Consider the following 13,415-nt stretch of genomic DNA (forward strand, 5'->3'; position numbering starts at 1 on the left):
TTTGACCCTCACACTCGCTTCTTCGGCATCACCTATCAAAAACATGAAGTTCATCGCCAGGCCATGTCCTGGTGCTGCCATATTACGAGTAGGTGGTGTCTCGGCACCAATGATCGGCGATCCAGAACTGGAAAACTCACGTCCAATAGATTGTTCTCAAATCGTCCACTGCCGACTTTGTACTCCGGGCTCCCGACAGGACTAAAGTCGATCTATTGGAAAGTTCCCTCTTGGGTGTGTCTCGGTGTCTCTGCTGGAAAACTGGACTCTGGAAGTTCGGGAGGGAGAGAGGTAGCTCTTTTGTGAAGGCACCTCTGAGGGACTGAGTAGCAGCAGAGAGGGAGGAGGGTAGTAGGCCAAGAAACTGACATCAGAATGGAGGAAATGTGTCTTTCTGACGACGGGGAGCCGGCACTTTCGCCTGGATAGAACGAAAGAACGAACTCGACCCAATAAACACACCAGAAAGAAGAAAAATGCAAGAAAAAGAGGCGAAGGCAGCCTCTAGGAGTGGGTGCCGAGAGACTGCGCGCTGGCACTAGAGAGATGGGTGGAATTCCGAGTCTCCCTAACGGCACCTACTGCCTTTTTACCTCAGGTTCGCTCTGCAATCTTTTGCATGCTCTCTTCTGCTCGTTTGTCGCGTTTGTTTTCCCCTCCCGAGTTCGTCTTACCTCCGTGTTTCTTCTCCTCTTTGTCGACGAAGAACGGTTGCAAAAGTCGCCCTCCTCCCTCGTTTTCTTGCCGGACTGGACAGGCTCCTCGCACGCGCGAGGTCACTTTTTAGGGGAAACTTTTCCTGTCAACCGGAATCGCGCACGACGGTTCTGAAGAGGGAGATTGCAGTGAAACACAGAGATCTACAGAGCCTTCCTCTTCATGTTTCCGGTCCGTTCTCTGTCTTTCCCGGACATCAAATATCGCCCCCCATGTTGCGGGTCTCCCTTTTGTGTCTTGCAGCGCAAGCGTTTTCTTTTGTTCGCGAGAGCATCTCCACAGTTGCGTCTTTGCTTCCTTTCCATTCTTGCCCGCGTCGGTTTGCATTTCGAGAAGCTTCACTGTTCCCGGTTTCTCTCCAGGTTTCCCCAAGGCGTCTGTCCCTTCTCTCCGCCGCGACGGCACGCGCGGCATGTGAGAAAGCCTTCGCATCCGGTGTCTGTCCGCCTTTTCCCCTGATATTCTTTGTCCGTTTCATTCTCAAAAAAGAGCGCTTTCTCCTTTTCAGCGGCTCTTTATTCCATCTGAACGGGGACGTTGCACCGCGAGACCCAAGCCGCAAACGCTCGAAAACGAACGCGAGCGGGAGCGCGCTCAAGCCTTCTCGTTTTTCCCCGTTTCTGCCGTCTCGTTCCCTCCCTGTCGTCTAAAGAGCCCTCTGCGTTTTCTCCCGTCTGCGTTAAGCCACGTATCTCCTTCTTTTTTTTGCTCATCACACTTCCCCTTGTGCCCGCCATATTTGCCGGGTGTTTCCGCCTTTTCTCCAGACTCTGTTTGCTGCTGTTCTCGCGGCTCGTTGCTTCCACTTCTTGCTTCCACTTCTCGCTTCCTTTCTCTCCTCTCCCGTCATCATGGATCCGCCTGCTGCGTGGAAGAGAACTTCTGGCGATCTCTCGGTCAACGCGTCACTTGCTCGCCAGGGGAACATGCAGCCTTCACACCCTTCTGTCACCCCAGGAAGTTCGGCTGTCTCGACACCGCCGCAAGCGGTGCACAGGAACGGTGTGATTCCTTCCACTCCGGCGAATCCAGGACCGAATCCGTCCTATGTTTCCCCTTTTCAAGGCTCTCAAGATAAAGGCGCGTCCAGCGACCAGCCCTGGACTGCTAGGCCGACAGCAAGCCAGTTTTCCTCCGTGCAACACCCCCCTTCGTCCTATCCTTCTTCTGCTTCTTATCCTCCTTCTGCTTCTTATCCTCCTTCTGCTTCCTATCCTCCTTCTGCTTCCTATCCACCTTCTGCGCCGTATCCTGCTTCGCATCCTTCTACCTCGTCTTACTCGACTGCGTACCCTAGTTCCTCGTATCCTCCGGCCTCTTGCGCTTCTTCGGCGCACAGAGGTCCGCCGGGGCAAGGTCCAGAGGCGACGCTGAGAACAGCAGAGGACGCGCATGCAGAGCGAGGAAAAAGCATGAAGGAGCACCAGGAGTTCCTTCTTCAGAAGCAGCTGGAGAGACAGAGAGAGACAGAGGAGAAAGAGCGAGAGCAGCCCAGCGGGGATCGGGGACTCAGCTTCTACACGCAAGCTGTTCAGGGACAGGTGAGGGAGACAGTATGGAGAGCGAGGGGGCAGAGAGACAGTTGTCTCTAAAATGTGGAGAAAACGGAGGAGACGCCGTGGGGGGAGAGACCACTGAGGAAGAAGGACGGTAAGAAAGGATGGAGAAAGAACGGGGAACTCGGATGAGATCTTCAACTCTTCTGTTCCTCCATGTGTGCAGAAAAGCGTCTCTCGACCTGCGCCTCGATTCAAATCTATCGGAGAGGCGTGGAAAAAAACCTGGTGTGTATACGTGACTCTCTGCATGTGCATGCGCTTTGGAGATCGACGATCAGGGGGAGAGTGGCGTCGGTTCGTAGGTAGAAACATCCAGTGTTTCCCCAGGACGGACAGCTCTCTTCGCTTCTCCAGACGGTCCAAACTGCTTGAACGAATGCTGACTGCATATATGCAGCGCGCAGAGAGAGAAGCCGTTTGTGTCTCTGTACGCTCAGCATGCTACTCAGCAGGCAGGTCGGCACCCAGGTGCGTATACAACCGAGGCGACTGCGGTCGAAGGCCCGGTGTTTGTCTCGTCGCGCGACTCTGCTCCTGCTCTCTCTTCGCTCTCTTCTCTCGGCTTGAGTGGAAGCATGACTGCAGGGGGTCTGGACACCCGAGAGGCGACAGGCAGCGGCTTTCTCGGTCGCCTCTTTTCCTTCGGGACAAACGAGACGAAGGAGCAGAATATTCACGAGTCGCATCTCGGCTTTTCCGCGAGTGTGGACAGAAACGGAGAGGACGAAATCGGCGAGGAACCGCCGCTCTTGGAAGGTGAGTCAACACGAAGGTGCACAACTCCTAGCGGATACGAGAAGAAGGAGAGCGAGAAGAAAAAGAAGAAAAAAAAGAAAAAGTGAAGACCAGGGACGGATGCACTTGGTCTCTGGAGGGTGAAGGATCAGTTGACTCTGGGAGTGCTGGGGTCCTCTTTGTCTCTCGAGGTATCTGACGTCATTCGTTTTTGGTGACGGATTCGCGTCTTGCCTCCCATCGCGATTTCAGCGTCTCTGTCTCTTCGTTTCCCCTTTTGCGTCTCGCTGTGTCTTGCAGAGCTTGGAATCCACCCCGAGGAGGTTGTTCAGCGATTCAAGTCTGTCGTCCTCTTCTACAAGTGAGGACACAAACGTTCTGGCTGCATCTTCTTTGTCTTTCTCCCCCCTCTTCTCTCGGCATCTCCTTCCACTGATCGAGTCCCATCGTTGTCAGGAACAACCGCGCTCTTCGTAGCTGTCCTCTCTGTCTCTTTAGTGGCATCTCTTTGATGGCATCTCTTTGTTGGCATCAGTTGCTCTTTGCTGCCTCTCTTTCGCCTCCGATTCGTTCGCTCTCTTTTCTACTTGCTTTCTTGTTCCCTTGCTTCTTCGTGTCTCCTCCTCGCCTTTCCTTCTCTCTCGTCGTTGTGTCCTCCTAGCGTTGCTGTGGCTCTGTTCTCGTTCCTATCCTCTTTGGCCTGGACTGTCTCGGTGCCGTCAGAGTCGAGCACGACCTTCTCGTTCACTCCGACATGTGCGGTCCTCTGGTCGTCGCCGTCACACTCGCGTTTCTTCTTCTCATGGTGAGGAAGCAAGACGCAACGTTCTTCGAATGAGATCCGCTGCAACCACGGAGGCAAGGCGGCTGCTCTTCTGGGCCGGTCCACTGGCAAGCAGTTCTGCGCTTTTCGTTCTCCTTGAACACACGAAGGGCGTGAGAGAGGAAGAGAGAGAAAAGACAGAGAAAAAGCGAATGAAGAAAAGGCCGCGAACGCAGGAAAATTGTGCGAAAGCAAGGGAGACCAAGTGTGCAAAGGAATGAAAGTGGAAGGGAGAGAGACAGAGACAGAGAGAAGGAACGGAGAGACAGAGCGAGAAGGAAAAAGAGATAGAAGGAGAAAGATCGAGAAAAGACTGAGAAGCAGGTGGATTCGATTCTGACTCCGGAGTGAGGATCATGATGGGAACATGGAGTGTTCACTCTGCATTTTTTTCGAATTTGCTAGTCAGGAAAAGCCTCCTTCAGCCATATTTATGGTCTCTCAATCGTCGGCAGTTTGTGCACATATGTGCTCCTCAACCTCATGAGCCCGGTAAGACAGACACAGGAAACGCGTGGAAAAGGATAAGCGAGAAATGCTTTCTTCCCCGCCTTCCCTCCCCCTCTTTTTTTGTTACTCTCTGGGATCTCTGCTGCCGCTCGCCTGCGTCACCTCTCTGTTTTTCTTTGATTCAAGTCGTACTCATCCCTCGTCGCTTTCTTCGTTCCACTTCCTGCTCCCTCCAGTTCCTCCGTTCTTTCTGTGCATCTCCGTCGCGCGCTTCCTTCTTCCTCTTCTCCGTTTTCAGAAGGAAGGCATCGACCTCTACAGCACGATCAGTATTCTCGGCTACAGCCTTCTGCCTGTTGTCTTGATTGCCTTCGCCTCGATTTTCATTTCCCTCAAAACTTCTCTCGGAGTCATCTTCTCCGTCGCGTGCGTCCTCTGGTGTACAGCCACTGCCTCCAGATTCTTCGAATCCGTAAGGCCCGCAACTTTTTTTTTCTCACAAAACATGCGCCTCTCTGTACATATGAATGCATATGTGTCTCGACCTGCTTCTGTATAAATGCACATGTGTGAGATACATCTAGTTTTATTTAATGAATTTATTTGATACGCAGGTAGACCTGCACATATAGATAGATATAGGGAGACGTAGAGAGATACACGTACTTGCACAGACATGTACAAAGGCCGAACTTCTTGTCTTTGCATATCTCTCATTAAATATATATATATATATCTATGCATATGTAGATCTCCGTGTACATATGGAAATGTGTTTAAATGCAGAAATGGGTCCGAGACCCCGTTTCTTTTGTGCTTTCAGGCTCTTCGCATGCACGACCAAAGATTTTTGGTGGCATATCCTATATCTCTCTTCTACGCTTCCTTTGTTGTCATCACTGTGCTCTGAGTTTCCTTCGGCTTATATGCGAGAGCTTTTGCGTGAGAACGAGACAGAAGAGAGAAGTCAGAAAGTGCCAGGAAGCAGAAGGCCTCCCATTCTGAGACCAGGGAAGCGGGGACTGAAAACGCGAGTGAGAGAGCATGCACACTTGCATGCTCTCTCCAAGATTTCTGTTTGCTTGTGTCTGCTTGAGGGATGCACTAGATTCTGCTTTGCTTTTCTTCCTCTTGTTCTCTGTCTTTTCTCATTTTTTCTCTTTTCTCTCATTCGTTTTTTTGTCGCTTTCGTCTCTCTCTCGTATCTCTTCCGCCTCTCTTGTTAGTTCTGCCCGCTGTGCTTCCCGTCTTCTTCAGCCTCTTTGCGTCTCCACTTCCTTTCCAGTTTCTTGGATTGTCTGAATGTTTCTGTCTCGCTTTCCTCGGGCTCTCCGGCCCTCATCGCTTCAGTCGCGACACAAAGCTTTCGTCGCCTTCTGTGTTTCCGCCGCTGTTCAAATTCGCGGTTCGTCGTGATTTCTGTACACCTCCGTTTTCGCTGGAAACACATTCTCAACTAAGATATCTTCGGGAAGGGGAGGATGTCTGGTGACAGAAGGATGAGTTTTAGCCGCGTCCGATCTGCAGGAGAGGCAGGGCGGCTCTGCCTCGCCTTTGTGGGTGTCAGCGTGAAGTCGACGAAGGAATTGCCGCGCACATTCCTGGCGGTTTGCCTCCGCTTTCGCAGGTCGTCTTCTCTGCGTTCGTTTCTCTCCAACTTTCTTTTCTCTTTATAAACACCGTTTTCGGCACACAGAGGACCGACGCCGCGCCTGCGGACGCGCCCACGCTGTCGCGGTGCACCGGGCGGCTCTTCGGTGGCGTCGTTCTTTGCTTCTGGAGAGCTCCAGTGTCGTCGGAAAATGTCGAACGAAGACAGAGAGCCATGCGTTCCCCAGGAGACCGCCTGCGTCTTCCTCAGAGACTGGAAGTTGCAGGGAAAGAAGGAAGTGAAACACTCACAGAAAGCGTCCAGAGGAGCGTGACTGTAGTCCAAGCAGAAACACACTCATAGAGACACAGATAACGTTCGCATGCGTCTCCAGAGAAAAGCGCGCTTCCGCGGCAAACGAAGAAGAAAGAGCGTCAGAGAGAAAAGGAAAAGGGTGCTGGAGAGAAGAGATAAGTTGCATGTTGCACTGGAGAGAACGGTGCAAAGCCACTCGGGAGAGCAAACACGACTGCTAGCGGGAACGCAGCAGGAGCGCAAGAGAGGAGAGGAGAGGAGAGAGGAGGAGAGAGGAGGAGAAAAGGAAAGTGAATATCATAAGAGAGGAGGCGTGAGTTCGTACGAGGGCGCGAGGATAGCAGAAGAGGGTGGAGAAGAAGAAGCCGACAGGGGGGAAGATGAGAACTGAGATCAGCCAAGATCTGACCTTTGGGTGTCGAGAAGATCTTCAAGGTCTGCGTCTGTTCTCTTGAGTGCAAGCATCACTCCACACTGTTCTTCAGGTCTGCAGACTTACCTGAGAATCGTTTCTCGAGTTCCTTCTTCATTCAAGTACTTGTATAACCTTTCAACTTTGGAGGGGCGTTTCCCCTTTCACGACAGAAGATGCTGATTCTCGCTTTAAGTCTGCAGTTGCAGAGCTTCGCTGAAAATGACTTGCGACCTCTGGCAAAATCCTTCTCCCACAAAGAAAAGAAGAGACTTCGGCGCCTGTGCCGCATGCTGCTTTGTGCTCGTCGTCTGAGAGGAGAATGTAGACGTCGAGGTCTTCTCGCGCCTCTCAGATCTTGAACGTCTCAACGCCAAGGCAACACTCTGTTGTCCTGGCATTCTCAGCCGAAGAGCTCGTGAACGGATGTCGGCTAACCGAACGGAATTCGGAAACAAGAGATAACTTTCTCTTCTCGCTTGTCCGCCAGTGATCCTTCTCCTCCTGTCCTTCCCCCGACTTTCCACTCTCCCTCTGCTTCTCTCTCGAGCAAATCTCATATCAGTGCTCAGCGAAATGTCCATAAAGACGTACAGATATACATCCTCAATAAGACATATGTAGTACATATATACCTATATTATATTATATACATATATATATATATGTATACGTATATCAGCTATCCGGTATCGTCGACATCTGCTCATAGGAAGTCTTTGCGTAGAGGGAATAAAGAACTGTTGTGTGTTTTGAAGTCCTTTTGCCTCCACGATGCGCTCCACTTCATCTCAGGCTTGCCATGACTCCGGCGCGGCCCGGAACATCTGCATGCTGTCCTCTCGCTCCTGGAGGGCACCGTGACAGCGCTTTTCACACGTTGGAGCGAGCCAAGGGAGGCGACTGCAGGCAAAGGGAGAGGTCTAAAACAAAGGAAAAATGAGAAGAAGGCTTCGAGGGCCGGAGGAAGAAGCGTCAAAGAAACAAGAGACCGACGAGGACCGCGAAAAGAGCGTCGCTAGAAGGCAGCCGACAGAGCGTGCAGCTTTTCTCCACCGCGCGTGTCTGGTCTCGCGCTTTTTCTGTTTTGTCTGTTCTCCTCTGGCTTTCTTTTTCTTCCTACGAAAACGCCTCTCGTTTCCTCGTGCTCTCCGGACCTCTGTCGGCCTCGCACTCTGTTTCGCCTTTCCGCCGACGCCTGCACCCTCCCTTTTTTCACCGTTTCGCCCTCCGCGGGTCCCGCTGCTTCTCTTGCGCTCCTTTTTCCTCTTCTTTTTCGGACAAGAAATATGCATGCATCGACTCCACTCTCCGCTCTCCGAAGGCAACAGACACCTCCCTTCTTCGCTACGCAGAGTCCACGCCGACAGCGGCTGGCCTCGCAGGTGAAGAGCCGAGGGAACTCTTCTGTCTCTTTCCGGGAACCCCCAGGTATCTCTCGAACCTTCTCTCTTAATTCGCTGTTCTTCACTTCTTCTCCTACCTCTTCTCTTTCCTCTTTCTCTCTTTTCTCCTCTTCTCCTACATCTCCTTTTCTTTTCTCCTCTTCTCCTCCATCTCCTTTTCCATTCTCCTTTTCTCCTACATCTTCTTCTCTCTTCTCCTCTTCTCTTCTCTCTTCCCCGCTTATCTCTTCTTCTCTTACTTCCCCTCGTTTCTCTCTGCTCTCCTTTTGTTTTCTTCACTTCTCCCTTGCCGTCTTTCTCTTCTGATGTCTCAGCTGCTTTCGACTCTTCGATCTTTCTTCTGCGCGAGGGCGCTGTTTCCGGCTTCTGGTCGTCTCCGTCCCTGCTGCCACAGACCTCGATTCCCTGTCTCCGTCTCTCCTGGTCGGGCGTCTTCTTCGTTCTTCTCTTCACTCTTTGCTTGTTTCGCGTAGTCTCTTCTTTGGGCGGACGCAGCGATGTAGACAGGAGAGACACCTGGTTGCGTGCTCCATCGGGAGCGAGACAAACTCTCTCCTCCAGCTGTCGTCTCGCGCAGGTGTACAGCTGACCCGCTTCTTCCATCAGTTGCATGCGTGGAAATGTTGTTCTGCATGCAGTCAGGAGACGCGTTTCGGTGACTAGCGAGAATGGCGTCTGTTAGCGCGTTTCATTCCGAGGAGGATGGTGCAGACGCATCTGACGACAGCTCTGCCTCCGTGTGGACCGCAGACTTTTCCTCTTCTGTCTCTTCTCTTTCTGTTTCTTCCTCCCTTTCTTCTCTCTCTCCCTCTTCGTCGCCTTCTTCTCTTTCTCCTTCTTCTCCTTCCTCTCCGATATCTTCTCCTCGACAGGCAGCTGAAGAGTCCTGTTCTCCTCGACCCTCTTCCTCTACTGTCCCCGCTCCAGGCCGTCGCCTTCGCTTTGTTCGCTGCCTGTCTCTTCTTCGTCTCCCCCTCGAACCGCCTAGTTCCTCCGATCCCTCGTCTTCATGCTCACCTCATCTGTCCTCTTGTTTCTCTTGTTCTCTTCCCGTGTCTGCCTCTCGCACTTCCTCGTCTTCGGCTCTTTCGCAGCGAGCATGCTCTGGACTGTCGAGTGAGGAAGAGAAGCGTCGGCATCTCTCAGGGAAGCGTCTTCCTTGTTCGTTTTCGAGGACTGCTTGCGTGGAGTCCGAGCGCGGAGAGCCCGGCGGAGCTCCAGCGTTTTTCCTGACGCTGCGTCCGGTGCTGCCGTGGTGGCTGCATGCGCCGAAATGCGTTCGCAGCCCCTGTGCAGGCCGCCGCGAGAAGACAGCTCGCGCGGCAGCAGACGCAGAAACGACGGACGCAAACGCAGGCTTGTCAGAGGGACGCTGCACACCGCAAGGAGACAAGTGTCTCCGCTGTGCGTCGCCTGTCTCCTCTGCTCGAGGGGCATTCCACCCCACGAAGGAGACAGAAAACCTCGAGAGTGACGACGCCGGCCAGCAGCGCGAAGAGACCAAGCCGCGCAGGATCAAGACGCCTTTCTCCACTTCTTCTTCTACTCCATCTAATCCCTCCTCTTCCCCACCGCCTGTCGAACCTGAAAGAAGCTTCGGCTCCTCTGTTTGCGACCCCTTTTTGTCTGAGCATTCTCTTTCTGAGTGCTCTTCTCCAAATTCTCTGGCTCTCTCGTCTCCTGTCTGTTCTGTTCTTCCTTGCGAGGCTGTGGGTGATGCGGGAGAAGGAAAGTCAGAACTGCGTTGCTTGCCGGCGATTCGCAGCGGCTTGTTCTTCACGCAACAGCCCTCCTGGAACCTCTCTGGCGCTGATGATCTCGATGCTCTCTCCGCGCTCTGTCACTCTTTTTGGCTTTCTCTGACGCCTGTCTCTCCACATCCAAAACGACAGTCTCCTGCTTCCTCTTCTTCATCGACCTCCTCCTCTTCTTCGGGCTCTCCTGCCTCTCCTCCGGCGCTTGTTTCTTCTCGTCCTTCACACGTTTGCAGAGGTCGCTTGGAAGCGCTGCAGTTTTCTGGAGATGACGACGCTCAGGGCGCCGAGGTTCCTCTGTGCTGGGTGAATCTGCGGGAGCTCCGGCCTCTCCACCCTGGGGAAACGCTTTGGACTTCCCCATCTGCTCCGCATGCATGCGCAGTGGTCGTGACCCTGGTGGATGGCCAGCGCCTGACGAATCTGTCTCCGTCCTTTCCCTGCACTGTCTCTCCCTGTCCACGTGTGTCTCCGCCTTCGCGTTCGCTCTCCCTCTCGTTTCTTCGGAGATCAAAGACGCTCGACAGCAGGCCTTCGGCGTCCTCTCCTCTTGACTCCTCTGCCCCTTCGCCCCAGTTGCCTTCTCCCCACGCCCATTCAGAGGTGTCTCCGACGCATGCAGAGGTGTCTCCGGCTTATGGGACTGTCTCTGGAGTGCCTAGGCCCCTTCGCGGTTTTGTCCGGCACGACTCGGGAACAGGGCCTCTCGGGGCGGGCGCAGGTGTCTCTTCTTTCGCTTTGACTCGGTCAGCCACCTCGTTTCCTCCAGGGAGGTCCGCGGACGAATATCAGCTTCCCTGCTCTTCTCCGGTTCTCGGAGGCCTTTCTGAAAGGGAAGCTGGGGCCGCCAGCCTCCCCGCGCTATCCGCCCAGACGCTGTGGACGCGCTTGGAGTCTCTGAGGCAACTGGCGACAGAGGTGACCCGTGTGAAGTGCGAGAGAAGAAGGCGGGAGAGACAGCTGTCTGCGCTGCTTGGCGGTGCAGTAGATACACCCCAGCGCGAGAGAGAGAGACGGCGCGGGGATGCCGTGGACGTCTTGGGCTCGGGAGCCGGAAACTGGGAGAACGGAGAGCAGTCAACATGCAAGCCTGCCTTCAGTTCTTCTGCCTGGCAATATAGCGAAGGCAAGGACGAGAAAGAGGAGAAACGAGACAGAGCGCTTCCTCCTGTCTCCCGGACCGTGTCTTCAGCAGGGCCAGGGGAGAAGAGAGAGACAAGGCAACAAGCAGTTTCTCGGTTCATCAAGGTTTCTCCGCCTTCTTGCGACTGCCCCTCGACTTCTTCCTTATCACGTTCCGGTTTGTGTGCCGACTTCAAGTCCTCCGTGTCTCCTGGAGTCTCTCTCGCGAGGTGTCTCGGTAGGTCTGGTCTTCGGGCGCGCGTCGAAGCCCTCAGAGAGGCGGTCGCGAGCGAGCGCCGGAGCCTGGAGACGGCGTCTCCGTGGGGTGAGTCTCGAGGCCAAGCGGTGTGCGGCGACCTCCCGCTTCTCCGACACGCGCTCTACTGCCGCCGCATCCGCATGCTTTGCGAGTTGGTCCAGATTTTTCCGGTGGAGAACTACGGCCGAGACAGAACCATTCGCGGCCTAGAAATTCCTTCCCTGGATGTGCTCGAGCGGTCGCTCTTCGGCGTCGTCTCGCCTCCCGTCTCGAGTCGCCGCCGCGGCAGCGCCCCACAGGCGCTGACGGGACCCGCGGGTCCCGAGTCTTCGGGGACTGGGCCGGCCGCGGGGCTTGAAGGCAGAGACAGTCTCTCTGATGCGCAGGGCGTCGCGACGAGTGTGGGGTCGTTCTCCTTCGCAAACGGCGGCGCGATGGCCCTGCTGAGGGGCGCGAGTGGCAGTGGCTCTTCAGGTTTTGTAGCCTTGGCAGGATCGGGGCCAACTGCCTCGGCGCCCGCGCAGCTGGCACCAGCGGAGGCGGAGACGCTGTCCGCCGCGGTTGGCTTTCTCGTTCACCTCGTCGTCTTCATCCAGAAATACCTCGACCTTCCGGTCGTCTCTCCCATCCTCAGTCCGCTCTTCCAACCGCACGCGCTGCGTCTCCTGTCTCCGACTCTGTGGGGCGCGGGTCCCAGCGACGAGAAAGGCAGACGCATGCACTCGCTGCGTCTGCAGGTCCTGCTGCAGCAGCACGAGCTGTCTCTGAAGCAGCTGGCGTCGGGCGCCTTCGAGCCCAGTGAGGGTAGAGCCCAAGAGGCCGGTGGGTCCCGCGCCTCCTTGCTGGGTGGCGGGGCCCTGGGAAGAGACAGTTTGGCGGCGGGGGCGTTCTTCGGCGGCAGAGGTGCGACTGTGCAGACCACAGGGAGCACTGCAAACGCTGCCTCTCTCCTCGGTTTAGCCGCAAACGGAAGCTCGACAGGAGCATCACTGTCTGCACCCCTGCCCGCCCTCGACTGGCGCATCCAGCTTCCGCTGTATCTACACCCGAGTGCCGGGGGCGGCGGCGGGACTGCCATGCTGCAGAGACAGCAGACTTTCCTCGAGGGCCTCAGAACCGTCGCGGAGTGTCTCTCCGAGGAGTGGGGCGCCGAGCTCGGCGTCCGGCTGTCGCAGAGTCAGGTCCGCGTCCGATTTGTGGGATCGAGACCCTGTGGGGACGGAACAGACGACAGGGAAGAAGACATGGAGGACCCCCTGAATGTCCTCGAAACCGTAGAAACAATTCTCCACCGAGAGATGTGGGGATTCGGCAGCCTCAGTTAACACACAAAACACCAAGCCAATGCATGCATAGACACGTGGACGTGGAGTTGTACATATAGAGAGAGAGTACAACTATACAGAGACGTACATATTTTATAATTATACATATATCGAGTGAATATATATATATATATACATAGATGTGTGTACGTAAGTTTATACTGCAGGGTGGACGCGCGTGGATGATCCAAAGGAGAGAACGGCTGTCGAGTGTTAGAGTGCAAGCGCACGAGAGACGTGAAGGCGAAGAAATTGATGCAGAGTAGAAAGTTGAGAAGCTCATTTGGAGTCATGTCGAGGCAGAGAAGAACAGACAGTTCGGCAGATTGCAAAGGTGGGGAGAAGGTCTGGAAGCCACGAAGGAGATTGCAAGAATCGATGAAGAAAGTTCGGTTTGCTGTCACTCAAGGAGATGCAAGACTCTGCAGGATTCTCCTTCTCTTTCTGTCGCTGCGACTCGCCGTGGTGGCTTGTTCCCTTGTCTGTAGTCGCCTTTACGGTCTTGACGCACGCAGCCAGAAGAGGTAGCTGTTCATAGACATTTATCAATATTTGAAAGTCGCATTCAGCGTCGGTGTTTCACGGCGCCTCCACAGGTTTTTCTTCAAACACGACAAAAAACCGCGCTTCCTCTCTTCAACTTGTTGCGGAGCTCTTCTCTCTGTGCCTGCGTACCTGCTGTCTGTACACTTCTGCTTCGACCCCAGTTCGAGAAGCATCCGCTTGTTGGCTTCTGTCCTTCTTTCGTCACCGAGCCTCCACCTTGCTCCCTCACTGATTAGAGAGGCCTAGGCATCTGTCTCTCTTCTTGCACTGTGCGTTTGCTGAGAAAAGACGCCGAGTCACCCTTCGGCCTAGCCACGATTACAAAGAGTTGCGAAAAATATGCATTTATTCGGAGAACTGTGAATCACATGTATACAGCACGCCGAGTCCCTCTGGAGCGG

General features: G+C 54.4%; 3 protein-coding genes across 3 annotated transcripts; 2 read left to right on the forward strand and 1 right to left on the reverse strand.

Moving 5' to 3' along the window:
• The first annotated feature begins 686 nt into the window (after positions 1 to 686).
• TGME49_214110 (protein yipf5, putative) lies at positions 687 to 6,658 on the forward strand. Its single transcript, XM_002370703.2, has 7 exons — positions 687 to 2,258; positions 2,714 to 3,032; positions 3,312 to 3,372; positions 3,735 to 3,816; positions 4,240 to 4,326; positions 4,583 to 4,756; positions 5,108 to 6,658. The coding sequence occupies exons 1-7, from the start codon at positions 1,569 to 1,571 to the stop codon at positions 5,192 to 5,194; spliced, it is 1,500 nt and encodes a 499-aa protein (XP_002370744.1). The 5' UTR covers positions 687 to 1,568; the 3' UTR covers positions 5,195 to 6,658.
• An 817-nt stretch (positions 6,659 to 7,475) lies between these two features.
• On the reverse strand, positions 7,476 to 8,620 carry TGME49_214115 (hypothetical protein; the record flags this gene model as incomplete). Its single annotated transcript, XM_018779632.1, has 2 exons — positions 7,476 to 7,505; positions 8,405 to 8,620. The coding sequence occupies 2 exons, from the start codon at positions 8,618 to 8,620 to the stop codon at positions 7,476 to 7,478; spliced, it is 246 nt and encodes an 81-aa protein (XP_018635750.1).
• On the forward strand, positions 7,543 to 13,369 carry TGME49_214120 (hypothetical protein). The gene has a single exon (XM_018779633.1). It carries the CDS (start codon positions 8,677 to 8,679, stop codon positions 12,466 to 12,468), a length of 3,792 nt encoding a protein of 1,263 aa, XP_018635751.1. The 5' UTR covers positions 7,543 to 8,676; the 3' UTR covers positions 12,469 to 13,369.
• Positions 13,370 to 13,415: the final 46 nt, after the last annotated feature.

Source organism: Toxoplasma gondii, chromosome X (assembly GCF_000006565.2).
Source record: "Toxoplasma gondii ME49 chromosome X, whole genome shotgun sequence".
In the NCBI taxonomy this organism is placed as follows: Eukaryota; Apicomplexa; class Conoidasida; order Eucoccidiorida; family Sarcocystidae; genus Toxoplasma; species Toxoplasma gondii.

Bases quoted from the DNA above. Each gene is read 5' to 3' on its own strand.
- TGME49_214110 (XM_002370703.2), top strand. From the start codon at position 1,569: ATGGATCCGCCTGCTGCGTGGAAGAGAACTTCTGGCGATCTCTCGGTC. The intron at 2,259-2,713 runs GTGAGGGAGACA...CTGTACGCTCAG, and splicing joins CGCAAGCTGTTCAGGGACAG to CATGCTACTCAGCAGGCAGG. The intron at 4,327-4,582 runs GTAAGACAGACA...CTCCGTTTTCAG, and splicing joins TCCTCAACCTCATGAGCCCG to AAGGAAGGCATCGACCTCTA.
- TGME49_214120 (XM_018779633.1), top strand. From the start codon at position 8,677: ATGGCGTCTGTTAGCGCGTTTCATTCCGAGGAGGATGGTGCAGACGCA.